Source organism: Macaca mulatta, chromosome 8, assembly GCF_049350105.2.
Source record: "Macaca mulatta isolate MMU2019108-1 chromosome 8, T2T-MMU8v2.0, whole genome shotgun sequence".
In the NCBI taxonomy this organism is placed as follows: domain Eukaryota; kingdom Metazoa; phylum Chordata; class Mammalia; order Primates; family Cercopithecidae; genus Macaca; species Macaca mulatta.
The window spans coordinates 9,279,393-9,292,519 of NC_133413.1; the positions used below are offsets into that span (position 1 = coordinate 9,279,393).

The window sequence follows — 13,127 nt, forward strand, 5'->3', positions numbered from 1 at the left end:
TGGAAATGTTTCCTTACAAGCCCTAGGACTTTTGTAATAAGGATGTTCTGTACTCACATGGCCTTACTTCTTGGCCCCATTCAAAAAAAAAATTAATTAAAGGTATTAATTAGCCTCTGGTGAAATTGAGAGCCATAGAAAAAGGAAAGGGTTAACCATCTGGTTTCCTACAATTAGGTTAATTTGTCACCAAATGTAGAGACTCTAGAGTTTGGAAACATTCCAACGGAAGCTGTTTTATTTCCTTATTGTTAAGCTTCACTGACCAAGAGGAACCTCAAGCCCCCAGATGTAAATAAAAGCCCCTGCGTTCCACCAGCCCTGATCATTCACCTCTCTATTGGGCACTCAGCCATGAAACTCCATTCCCTTATTTCTGTTCTCCTCCTCTTTGTGACTTTAATACCAAAAGGTAAGATGGTGAATGATTTTAGAAGTCTATTGGGATGCCTAGACCAGAGGAGGTCTATTGAGATAATTATACTGTGGCCATCCTAACTCAGACCCCAATTCACAGCCTTAGGAATTCAGAAATCCAACATGTTTTGTCTTCTTTGGTACTAATGTGGCCAAAATTTAGAAGTAGGACAAGGAGTTCTTTCAACAGAAAATCGGAGTTCAAGAGCTCCATAATCAGAAAACGGGGCCAAAATAGAGTTAGGGGTATAGAAGCTTTGATATGTGATTTAAAGATTAGTAAATACAGCAAATAGCTATCATCAAGGCCTCACTCTCCAAAAAGGAGAGTGAAGATGATAGTTCTTGGTTCAAACTTGGTAGTGAATGGAAGTGATATACAGTCTATTGGTGAGGAATATTTGTAAAGGGCAGCAGTTAGGCAAATAAGACAGAATTCAACAAGACAGTTTTGCATCAAATTATGAAAGACCAATAGAAATTTGGGAGCAGGGGAATTTGGAAAAAGAATAAACTGACATGAAGCTTCAATGGCAAAATTTTAAGCATAAGACAAATAATATAGAAAACACTTTAAGACTCTTAATTGCATCCTTAGGGTCCATGATTCAGAAGTTTAAATATTGACATGTAGAATCAAACTGAAAAGGGAATATAGAATCGAACGTCTTCAGGGTGTTTCATCCAGATCCTGGTAAGATCTGATAAAATTATTATCTCCACTGTTAATAGTGGGATATTCATATCCCTCAAAATATAGTGTGTGGTCAATGAACAAAGATCTCTTCCTTGCTTTATCTCTGAGATTATTTTTTAAATAATTTCAACTTATATTGTAGATTCAGGAGGTACATGTGCAGGTTTGTTATGGTGGTATGTTGTGTGATGTGAGGTTTGGGGCAAGATGGTGATCCCATCATTCAGGTAGTGAGCATAGTACAAAATAGTCAGTTTTTCAATCCTTGTTCCCCTCCCTCTGCAATCTAGTAGTCTCCAGTGTCCCATCTTTATGTCCATGAGTATCCAATGTTTAGCTCCCACTTATAAGTGAGAACATGCATTATTTGGTTTTCTATTTCTGCATTAATTTATTTGGGATTACGTCCTCCAGCTGCATCCATGTTGCTACAAAGGATATGATTTTGTTCTTTTTTATGGCTGTATAGTATTCCATGGTGTATATGTACCACATTTTCTTTATCCAGTCCGCCATTGATGACCACCTAGATAGATTGATTCTTTGTCTTTACTATTGTGAATAGTTCTGTGATGAACATAGGAGTGCATGTATGTTCTGAGTAGAATGATTTATTTTCTTTTGGACAATATACTCAGTAATGGAATTGCTGGGTTGAATGGTAGCTCTGTTTTAAGTTCTTCGAGAAATCTTCAGACTGCTTTCCACAGTGGCTGAACTAATTTACATTCCCATCACCAGTGTGTAAGCACTCCTTTTCTCCACAGCCTCATCTGCATCTCTGTTATTTTTTGACTTTTTAACAATAGCCATTCTCACTGGTGTAAGATAGTTCTCATTGTGGTTTTCATTTTGATTTGCATTTCTCTAGTGATTAGTGATGTTGAGCTATTTTTCATGTTTGCTGGCTGCTTCTATGTCTTATTTTGAGAAGAGTCTGTTCATGTTTTTCACATCTTTTTCCCACTTTATTTGTTTTTTGCTTGTTGATTTAAATTCCCTATAGATTCTGGATATTAGATTTTTGTCAGATGCATAGTTAGCAAATATTTTCTCCCATTCTGTTGTTTTCTGTTTACCCTGTTAATAATTTTCTTTTTCTCTGCAAAAGTTCTTTAGTTTAATTCAGCTCTACTTGTCAATTTTTGTTTTTGTTGCAATTGTGTTTGAGTACTTAGTCATAAATTATTCCCCAAGGCCAATATCTAGAATGGTGTTGCTTAGGTTTTCTTCTAGGATTCTTACAGTTTGAGGTCTTACATTTAAATATTTAATCCATCATGAGTTAATTTTTTATATATGGTGAAAGATAGGCATCCAGTTTTATTCTTCTGCTTATGGCCGGCCAGCTATACCAGCACCATTTATTGAACAGGGAGTCCTTTTCCCGTTGCTTGTTTTTGTCAACTTTGTCAAAGAGCAGATGGTTATAAATGTGCAGCTTTATTTCTGGGTTCTCTATTCTGTTCCAGTAGTCCATGTGTCTGCTTTTGTACCAGTCCCATGCCGTTTTAGTTACTGTAGCCTTATAGTATAATTTGAAGTCAAGCAGGATGATGCCTCCAGTGTTGTTCTTTATGCTTAGGATTATTTTGGTTGTCTGAGCTCTTTTTCAGTTTCATATGAATTTTAGAATAGTTTTTTCTATTCTGTGAAAAATGTCATTGGTAGTTTGATAGGGATAGCACTGAATCTATAAATTGCTTTGGGCAGTATGGCCATTTTCATAATATTGATTCTTCCAATCCACAGCAGGGAATATTTTTCTGCTTGTGTCATCTATGATTTCTTTCAGTAGTGAATTGTAGTATCGCTTGTAGAGATCTTTCACCTCCTTGGTTAAATGTATTCATGGGTATTTAATTTTTTGTGTGGCTATTGTAAATGGGATTGCGTTCTTGACTTGGCTCTCGGGCTGAACATTATTGATGTATAGAAAGGCTACTGATCTTGTACATTGATTTTGCATCCTGAAACTTTACTAAAGTTGTCTATCAGGTCCAGGAAGCTTTGGCAGAGTTTTTAGAGTTTCCTAAGTGCAGAATAATATCATCAATAAAAAGAGGTAATTTGACTTCTTCTTTTCCTATTTAGATGCCTTTTATTTCAAAAGGCTGATTGCTCTGGCTCATATTTCCAGTACCGTGCTGATTAGGATGGTGGGAGAGGGCACTCTTGTCTTGTTCCAGTTCTGAGATTCTCTTAAGTGCAATCAAAGCTACTCAGTTGTTTGATCTTTACCTAATCTGTGGATTTGCTGAGATCTGCCTCACACATGATTACCTCCTTCTGAAGGAGCTTATGCAATTCTCATTTGGTTCTCAGCTTTGGTCAGAAGATACAATTGAGGTCAGATACACTTGTAGTATCATCTGATATGAAATTATGTGATGGTAATAACTTCAAATTAGAACAAAATTGAATGGCAATTGTTTTTATTTTAGACAATAAGACCCATGTACAGATAAAGAATGTGATTTCACTCAAATCACATAGGTAGTAGCAACACTGCAGCTAAAAGCAAATCTCTTTAATCTGGGTCAATGTTGTTTTTAATCAATCCATAGGTGTAGATATCCATACAAAAATGGTAACTGATTTCTGTCAGACTTTTTTCTCAAAATCTTCTCATTATACATTGAGGAAACTAAGGAGGTTTTCTGCTATATGTGACAACATGGATGAACCTGGAGGACATTATGTTAAATGAAATAAGCCAGTCAAGAAGACAAATACTGCATGATTCCACTTACATGAGGTACTTAAAACAGTCAAACTCATGGAAACAGGTAGCAGAATGTGGTTTCCAGGGACCGGGGAGGGAGGAGGAAATAGGGAGTTGCTGTTTAATGAGTAAAAGTTTTCAGTTTTATTAGATGAATAAGCTCTAAAGATTGACTGTACAATATTATACCTATAGCATTTAAAAATTTCTTAAGAAGGTAGATCTCACTTTCAGTGTTATCACCACAATAAAATAAAGGACAAAGAACAAGAGGTTATTTGAGGTTGAAAGCTGAGTTACTCTCCCCACAAATATGACAAGAATCCTTCAGAGGCCTGCCTTTCAGGCTGTGACATCTTCCTTCCTGCGGGAATAGAAATATCAGCCCTTGTCTGATCCTCCCAAATCAGTTATACCAGGAAGAAGGATTAAATGAGAGTCCTGTAATTCTGCACAGGAGCGAATCACTTTTGAATAGCCAGGTTTCTTGTGTCAGAGGATATTAAAGCCATATGTAAAGGTCAAAATGACTTACTTGTGCATATTGAGATGTTCTTGGACACATTATCAAGTGGGACCCAGAACACTCAAGTTGAAAAATAGGAATTTCATTATCAGTTTTGTATGGTCTCTTAGTACTAAATAGTTAACTGTTGAGCTGTCTATACAATTTAATAATACTGCACTCCAAAAATTCTGATTTTAATCTCTGCTGTGACTGTTGGGCATATAGAATTTATCAGTTGCCTAGAAGCATTCTGATAATCTTAGAAACTTTATAACTCCTATATAACTTCTATCTAACAAAATTTCTTTTAAGAAAAATTGAGTGGCTGGATCATGAAGAGTTTTGTTAAAGACAATTTTACCCCCAAAAAATCCAATTAAGTAAAAAAAATTATTGTTTTCATGAAAAAATTTCTCCAAAGAAACTACATAATCTGAAATATTAGTTTATCAGCTTAATGTCTGATGAATATTAAGTTATAACTACTTGAATATATGTTTTTATATATCCTTATATTTATTCAAAAAAGAATCCATGGTATCCTATAAAAAATTGGAATAGTTCATATAGATTCATATATACACACAAACATATATGTGCTGGGAATATGAGTCTAAAGAGGTTAGAATGGCATAAATCTTGGATTGCTGCATTAGCTCTCTGAGAATTAAGAAAATTATAGCATTCTTCTTACACTGACTGTGGAGAGTAACATAATATCTGAATACACGACATTGGACAGGAGCAGAAGATAGCTTGAACTCACGTTATGTAGAGAAAAGGAAACTGTGCTTCTAGTTTTTGATTGATGAAGTTCCAGGAAGAGCCTCTCCATTTAAATCCTCTACATCACCCCAAAAAAAAAAAAAAAAAAAAAAACTTAAAAGTTACTGACTCAATGAGCTCTAACGCTAAGAAATTTATATCCTTTTAGAAAGCAGATGAATGTGCTATTAAGGGTTTTTTTCAGTGTGATTCTAAGTTCTTCTCACTTCATCCACAGAAATTAATGTTGTGATATAATATGAAGTGAACATCTAAATTGTTTCTTTTTCCAAAAGCACTTATTAAATATGCATCCTTTCTCCAACTGCCATGTGATACAACCATTATAACGTATTAATGTCAAATAAATTCTAAAGTGTATTAGAGAGTGCCTCTCTTTCTCTTCTTATGTTCTATGTGTGTATACTTCTGTCAATAAGTCTGAAAATAAATGTGAATATCTGGGAAGAAATTCCCTTCCTCATGAATGAGGACTATGAATCTGAATATGAATCAAGTAATTTAATCTTATCTTCTTGACTTAAACTAGTGCCCTTAGCATGACGATATGTCACAGTCATCAGTAAAAAGGGCGATTATAACTCTTTGGCTTCATGCTCAGAGTATACCTCCTTAAATTAAGCTTCAGGCTTCATGCTCAGAGCATACCTCCTTAGATTCCCATATAGCAAGAAGCACATCACTGGTAGGATGAATTGTTCCCCTCATTTTGAGTGAAGCAAGGGACATCTCCCAAATAGAGGAATCGGCACTATCTTAGGCTACATGCTGTGTCAGTAGGCTGAACTTGACTGTATAGTGGGTTAAACATCTCTACCCTACTGAGAGGAAGTTCACTCTTTTGGCTTCAGCTGAAGATTCACATTCCACCTCATTTTGCATGGGATCCCTCTAAGTTCACATGCATAGGCCTCCTTGACACCATACTCTGCCTCTTATTATATCTTTCCCAGTACTAATAACCCCTGATTTTAGCTTCATTTAAAAAGTCTGACAATGTTGCCAGATGTTAAATGTATGGATGAAGTTATCAGGGAAAAGATCAACACCTAGCAACAGGTCTGCTATGCTTCTGAGCATGAAGCCTGTGTTCTGTGTAGACAATGCAGTAGAACCAGCACCTTCCACAACTGGCTGGGGAGACTTCAGGTCTCTCTGAAAGGCAGCCACTTTCTCTTCCACAATAATCTTGGGGAAAAAAAGGTAATATTACAAGATATTACCCAACTCCCCCATCATGACATTCTCTTGTTACGTAGAAACCCTGAATTTATGAACTACTAGTCTGATAGTAGAGTATAATACCAGACTGCACTAGGTTGAAGCTTCTAACAAAGGTAGAAGACAATCTTGCACAGGTTATGAGCACTCAGTTCCAAAAGGCTGTTTTGGTTTTTCTGGCTATGGATCTATTTCTACAGAGTGGAGAAACAATAATGATAGCCTAGTTTAAATACAAAACAGTAACAAACAACCAAAAAAAAAGATTGAGAGCTGAAAAGGCCATCAAACTGTTACTCATCTACAGAAGCAAAGAAGCCAGAGGTAGTATATTACACAACAGTAAAAACAAAATAAGATCCAGGTGTGTTAACTGGATGGTTCGGGAACTAATGTCTGTTAATGAACATCAGCAAAAGTGTTTTTCTTATATAACATCTGCTGTGATATACGGTAGGAAACATAAACTATGGTTGTGCTGAGAAGGATAGTAAGAGAAAGGATAGTAAGCATAGAGAAAACTACTGAATTAGAGCACACCCTTAGTCATACACTTCTCAACAACCAGATGAATTAAGATAACATATGGATACACTTAAGGGAAAATACCTTTTAGCTCAGTGAGTAATTTTCTCCAGGTGTCTGTCTGTCTATCTATCTATCTATCTATCTATCTATCTATCTATCTATCTATCCCTTATCGATCTATGAGGTATTGAGCAACATAGGAAAGATATTTCTTACATAGTCCTGAAATGAGGAAATCGGTTTAGATAAAATCTAAAGGATTGATAGGCTTTCTATGAAAGGAGATGAAGATATGAACACGCACCATTTGATAGGGATGATGTACACACAGATCGGAAGATGGAGGGACAGATACTTCCTTTGAAGCTGTTTCTTAGTGGCGGCATTGTTGGTGTTTGGTGAAAGACAATTCCTTAGGTGAAAAATGTAGCAGTGCTGTGCTATTTGCTAAATACCAAAGACACCTTCCCTAGGCATGGAGGCAAGAACAAATGGTCCCACACATTTCAAAATGTACTGCTCTAGGGGAGGACAATCCCTTTAAAGGATTTTAGAAGTTGGCTATTTCCTCCAAGGTGTATATAATCTACAATCTTAGCTCCCTTCCCATAAAAAGGCACTATTTCTGTCTACGTGTCTGATCCTTTCATATAGACAATGTTTTCTTTCCTCTCCCAAAGCCATTCTTCTGGGAGTTTATTGTTTTATGTATATTTTCAATAGTGAATTAATGATGTTCTTAAATCTCTTTCTGTGCAGGAAAGACTGGCGTTATTCCAGGACAAAAACAGTGTATTGTTTTGAAAGGGGTGTGCAGAGACAAAGGCTGCAGCACACTAGATGATACCATTGGTACATGTAATGACGAAAAAAAATGTTGTAGAAGGTGGTGGATACTTGAGCCCTATCCAACTCCAGTTCCCAAAGGAAAATCTCCTTAAGTGGGAGCAAACGTTAAGCCCTTTGAACTCCAGAATGGATAATTTTGCAGACTCCTGTTTAACCCAATTTCTTATTCTTCCTTGACTGGAAATAAATGTTGTCCTAATCGCACGTGTACTGACTGCCTTCTGGAGCATTTCTTCTTGAGACACATGCAAGCCTCTTAAGAACGATGAGAATAAACTAAATAACAGAAGAAACTCATACCCTACAGGTATTTATAAAAAATGCAAGTTTCTAAGAAAAATAAAGATAAAAATGTTAAATATGTAAAACAATAAAATTATGAAGTAGCAGTAGACAGTGTTTGATTATTTGAAGTGCAATGTCAACCTTCTTCCTCATCCACTTCTGAACAAATATCATTTTCATTACTAATAGAGACCTACTTAGATAATATGGGTTAAAGCCTGCTAATCATGTAACCTTGCTAACACTGCACCTGAGAATTAGGTACATGACCATTCCAGTCATTCCAGCACTTGAAGCAGGTCTCGCCTCTCCTGCCCCCTGCCCCTAGAGAAGTAGAAGAGAAGACCTGCTTTCTACAAGTAGGCTCACTAGGAGGAGCTGTAGAGCTGAAGAGTTGCTAACTCAGCATGCCGGGTTAGCTCTTTCTAAACTCTCCAACAGATAACTCCATTTTCTGGGACCAAGACAATTAAAGGGCAGGAAGGATACCAGGAGTATGACGTGGCATGAGTGCCACAAAGATGGAAAACAAAGAATGAGGCCAAATTACCCCACAAACAAAATTCAAGAGTTTGTGTTTTTTTTTAACCGCAAAGCTTAAGGCCAATGAATCAGGGGAAGGTGGGTTATCTCCCTATGTAGAGAAGATGTCAGGAGTCTATTGAAATAACTCTAATCTCATCTTCATGGATCTGTTTCTTCAATACTAGTCATTGCTTTTTCTATATCTTCTCAGAATCACTCACGAACAGCATATTACTCTGAGATCAGATTCTAAGCTAATTTCAGAATAATACTCTAATACAATTTTTACCATATACATTTTACACATAGCTGAAAAGTCACATCTTCTCTTCTTTGTCATCTTATGTGCCACTCCATTATCCAGTGTAGCACATTAGAGATTCTTTGATAATTAAATGACATTAGGAGACTTTAAAAGTCATAAATACCCTCCTATATTAAAATGCTAAAAAAGAAAAATTTCCCATATTTGAATATAAACAAGTCTCCTTATAAAATTTCTAGGCATAAATTGAAGTTCAAAGATTGAATATCTTCAATCTCTATGTTGAAGCCCAAAGACATTAGAATCCAAATGAATTACTTCCTGAAATGAAATTATCTTCCCCTCGTTAAGTCCAAAGTTTTCTATTAAATGTAAGCAAAAAAAATCATCACTCATTTCTTATTCTCCATCTTAGTGAATTAGTGAAAGTTTCTTCAGAGACTTGACACTGAATAAATATAACATCTCAACTCACTGAAGCAAAAATAACTTTTTCTGCTTTTTTTTTTTTGAGATGGAGTCTCGCTCTGTTACCCAGGCTGGAGTGAGTGGCGCGATCTCGGCTCACTGCAAGCTCCGCCTCCCGGGTTCCCGCCATTCTCCTGCCTCAGCCTCCCGAGTAGCTGGGGCTACAGGCGCCGCCACCGCGCCCGGCTAGTTTTTTGTATTTTTAGTAGAGACGGGATTTCACCATGTTAGCCAGGATGGTCTTGATCTCCTGACCTCGTGATCCACCCGCCTCGGCCTCCCAAAGTGCTGGGATTACAGGGGTGAGCCACCGCGCCCGGCCAGAACTTTTTTTATCTCTGAGCAAGAAGAAAAAAAAAAGGTAAGGGAAATGAAAAAGATAAGGAACAAAAAGAATCAGTCCAGAAAAATCTAATTTCTCTTTTTTTTTAAGTGAGAGAAAGTTTATTAAGAAAATAAAGGAATAAAAGAATGGCTACTCCACAGGCAGGGGAGCCTCTAATTTCTAATTCTGATTGTTTTTCTTAATTTTCTTTCTGATGACACTCTCGATTTTACCATACAATATTGGCCATTTAATAAAGAAGTTCAGAGACAGACAGTAAAATATAAAGTAGAGCAATATTTCTGATCTCCAGCACCATCAACATTTTGACAAGAACAATTTTTTGCTGTGGGGAGCTTTCCTGTATATTGTGGGATGTTTAGCAGCCTTTCTTGCCTCTAAAACATTTCTCCCACCTGTGACCAAAACAAACAAACAAACAAAAAACCTCTACACACTACTAAAAGTCCTCTGAGGGCAACATTGTCCCTAGCTGAAAACCGCTATAGCAAAGAAATCATCAGTTAAAGGTAAAAGTAAATAGGAGTTAGAAAATTCACTCAAATAGAGACCTTTGCCTGTAAACTTTCAAAAAGTAAGACAGCATCACATATAAAATAATAGATCAGAAATGTCTTCTGACAATCCAAAGATGAATTATGTCTCTTTATTTGAAAGATATAGATCTAAAGATAACCCTTTTGGTTTTTTACTGCTGTGCTAGTTGTTAGAAATACCTGACCATATCTTAACCATTGAGATTTTAGGGCAATATTGCTCTGATACCTCATCCAGAGGTGCAAAATCCACATTTTAGGGACATTTAAAAGATTTCTGGGAAAAGGCTGTCTGTGCCTTTTGATAATGAGACTGGGTGAATTACATGCAATCTCTTGGAGTACTTGACTATATCTTCTGCAGAAGGCCATATTTACTGTATACAATTATATGATTCTGTGCATGGAACATATTATATTGATACTAATTTATGAGGATATAGTTGATAAACCCCAAAGGAGTTAATTTTATTGTTATATAAAGGCAAAGGCAGGCCAGACGCAGTGGCTCACACCTGTAATCCCAACACTTTGGGAGGCCAAGGCGGGCAGATCACCTGAGGTCAGGAGTTCAAGACCAGCCTGGCCAACATGGCAAAACCCTGTCTCTACTAAAAATACAAAAATTAGCCAGGCATGGTGGTGGGTGCCTGTGATCCCAGCTACTCGGGAGGCTGAGGCAGAAGAATCGCTTGAACCCAGGAGGCAGAGGTTGCAGGGAACCAAGATTGCGCCACTGCACTCCAGCCTGGGCGACAGAGTGAGACTCCATCTCAAAAAAAAAAAAAAAAAAAGGCAAAGGCAATACTATATATCATGAAATCTTGAGATACGCTCAGACCTTTGCCAGTTGTACAACTTCATTTTGTTCTTTCTATCTTTCTGGAAAATTTGATATCATCGAGACAATAGAGTTTCTGAATAAACGGCAAGTCACAAAAATACTTGAAAATAGTCCAAGTAAAATGGATTTTACTATCACTAGAAAAAGATTGCAATTTCCATATTCAAAATACAAAATAAAATATTTTTGCTGCTGTTAGAACCATAGCTCATATAACCTTGAAAGGTTTTTATATTATATGTAAAGTAGTATGACACCCAATGATAGACTGCGATGAGTTAAAGAGCAATACTATGAACACTAAAGCAACTCTTAAATAACACAACAAACAGTTTAATAACAGAAAAAATGGAATAATCACAATGACCCAACTACTTGAAAAAAAGAAGAAAAAGAAAACAAAGAACAAATGAAACAGGACATGTGTAAGATGGCTAAGTAGAAGGTCCCCAGGCTTCATTCACCCACACAACACTGATTTGGCAACCATCCGTGGATAAAATGTCTTTGTGGGAACATCAGGACCCAGTCAGGAGGTCATGACAATCCACTAGAGCCCAAGACCAAGGAAAACTGCTTTGAGAAGGCAGGACCATGCCCCTGGAAGTAGGCTCACCAATCATAGACCTGGCCATGAACACAGAAACACTGCCATCTATCTGCCTGTGGACCCTGCTGCAGCCCTACTTACATGTGGTTCCAGATGCAGCCTCAAAAGTCATCCCCAAAAGTCATTCAGGAGCAGGTTGTTTAATTTCCATATAACTGTGTGGTTTTTAGTGATTTTCCTAATATTTATTTCCATTTTTATTGGGATGTGGTCAGAGAGTGTGGTTGGTATAATTTCGAGTTTTTTGAATTTGCTGAATATTGTTTTATGGTCAATCACGTGGTTGATTTTAGAGTGTGTACCATGTGCAGATGAGAAGAATGTATATTCTGTTGTTGGGTGGACTGTTCTGTAGATGTCTTTTAGGTCCGTTTGGTCAAGTGTCGAGTTAGGGCCCAAATATCCTTGTTAGTTTTCTCTCTCAACAATCTGTCTAATGCTGTCAGTGAGGTGTCAGAGTCTCCCACTATTATTGTGTGGTTATCTGTCTTTTTGTAGTTCCCTCATAACTTGTTTTATGAATTTGAGTACACTTGTCTTGGGTGCATATATATTTAAGACGGTTAAGTCTTCTTGTTGAATTGAACCCTTTACCATTATGTAATGCCCTTTTTTGTCTATTTCTATCTTTGTTGGCTTAAAGTCTGTTTTGTCTGAAATTAGAATGGCAACCCTACTTTTTTGTTTCCCATTTGCTTGGGAGATCTTTCTTTGAGCCTTTACATTGAGCCTGAGTGATGGGTCTCACATGCAATGACACCGAAGACAGCATACAGTTGGGGCTTGCTTCTTTATCCACCTTGCCACTTTGTGCCTTTTAAGTAGGGCATTTAGTCCATTTATGTTCAAGGTTAATATTGCTATGTGTGGATTTGATCCTGTTATTGTGTTGTTAGCTGGTTATTATGCAGAATTCATTGTGTGTTGCTTTACAGTGTCAATATCTATGTAATTAATTGTGTTTTGTGGTGGCTGGTACTCTTTCATTTCCGTATTTAGCACTCCTTTAAGGACCTCTAGTAAGGTGTGTCTGATGGTAACAAATTTCCTTAGCATTTGCATGTCTGAAAAGGATTTTATTTCTCTTTTGCTTATGAAGTTTAGTTTAGATGGATATAAAATTCTTGGTTGGAATTTCTTGTCTTTAAGAATACTGAATGTAGGTCCACAGTCTCTTCTGGATGTCAAGTTTCAGCTTAACAGTCCACTGTTAAGCCTAATGGGATTCCCTCTGTGAGTTACTTGTTCCTTTTCTCTAACTGCCTTTAATATTTTTTCTTTCATGTCAACCTTGGATAATCTGATGACATATGTCTAGGGGACGGTTGTCCTGTATAGTATCTTGCAGGGGTTCTCTGCATTTCCTAAATTTGAATCAACCTCTCTAGTGAGGTTGGGGAAATTTTTATGGATGATATCCTCAAATATGTTTTCCAAGTTGTTTGCTTTCTCTTCCTCTCTTTCAGGGATGCCAGTGAGTCATATATCTGGTCTCTTCACATAATTCCATATTTCTA

At 36.9% G+C, this 13,127-nt stretch overlaps 1 protein-coding gene across 1 annotated transcript; it reads left to right on the forward strand.

Annotated features, from left to right (window-relative positions):
- Window positions 1–354: 354 nt before the first annotated feature.
- On the forward strand, window positions 355–7,823 carry DEFB130B (defensin beta 130B). The gene is made up of 2 exons (XM_028852324.2): window positions 355–412; window positions 7,642–7,823. The coding sequence occupies exons 1-2, from the start codon at window positions 355–357 to the stop codon at window positions 7,821–7,823; spliced, it is 240 nt and encodes a 79-aa protein (XP_028708157.1).
- Window positions 7,824–13,127: the final 5,304 nt, after the last annotated feature.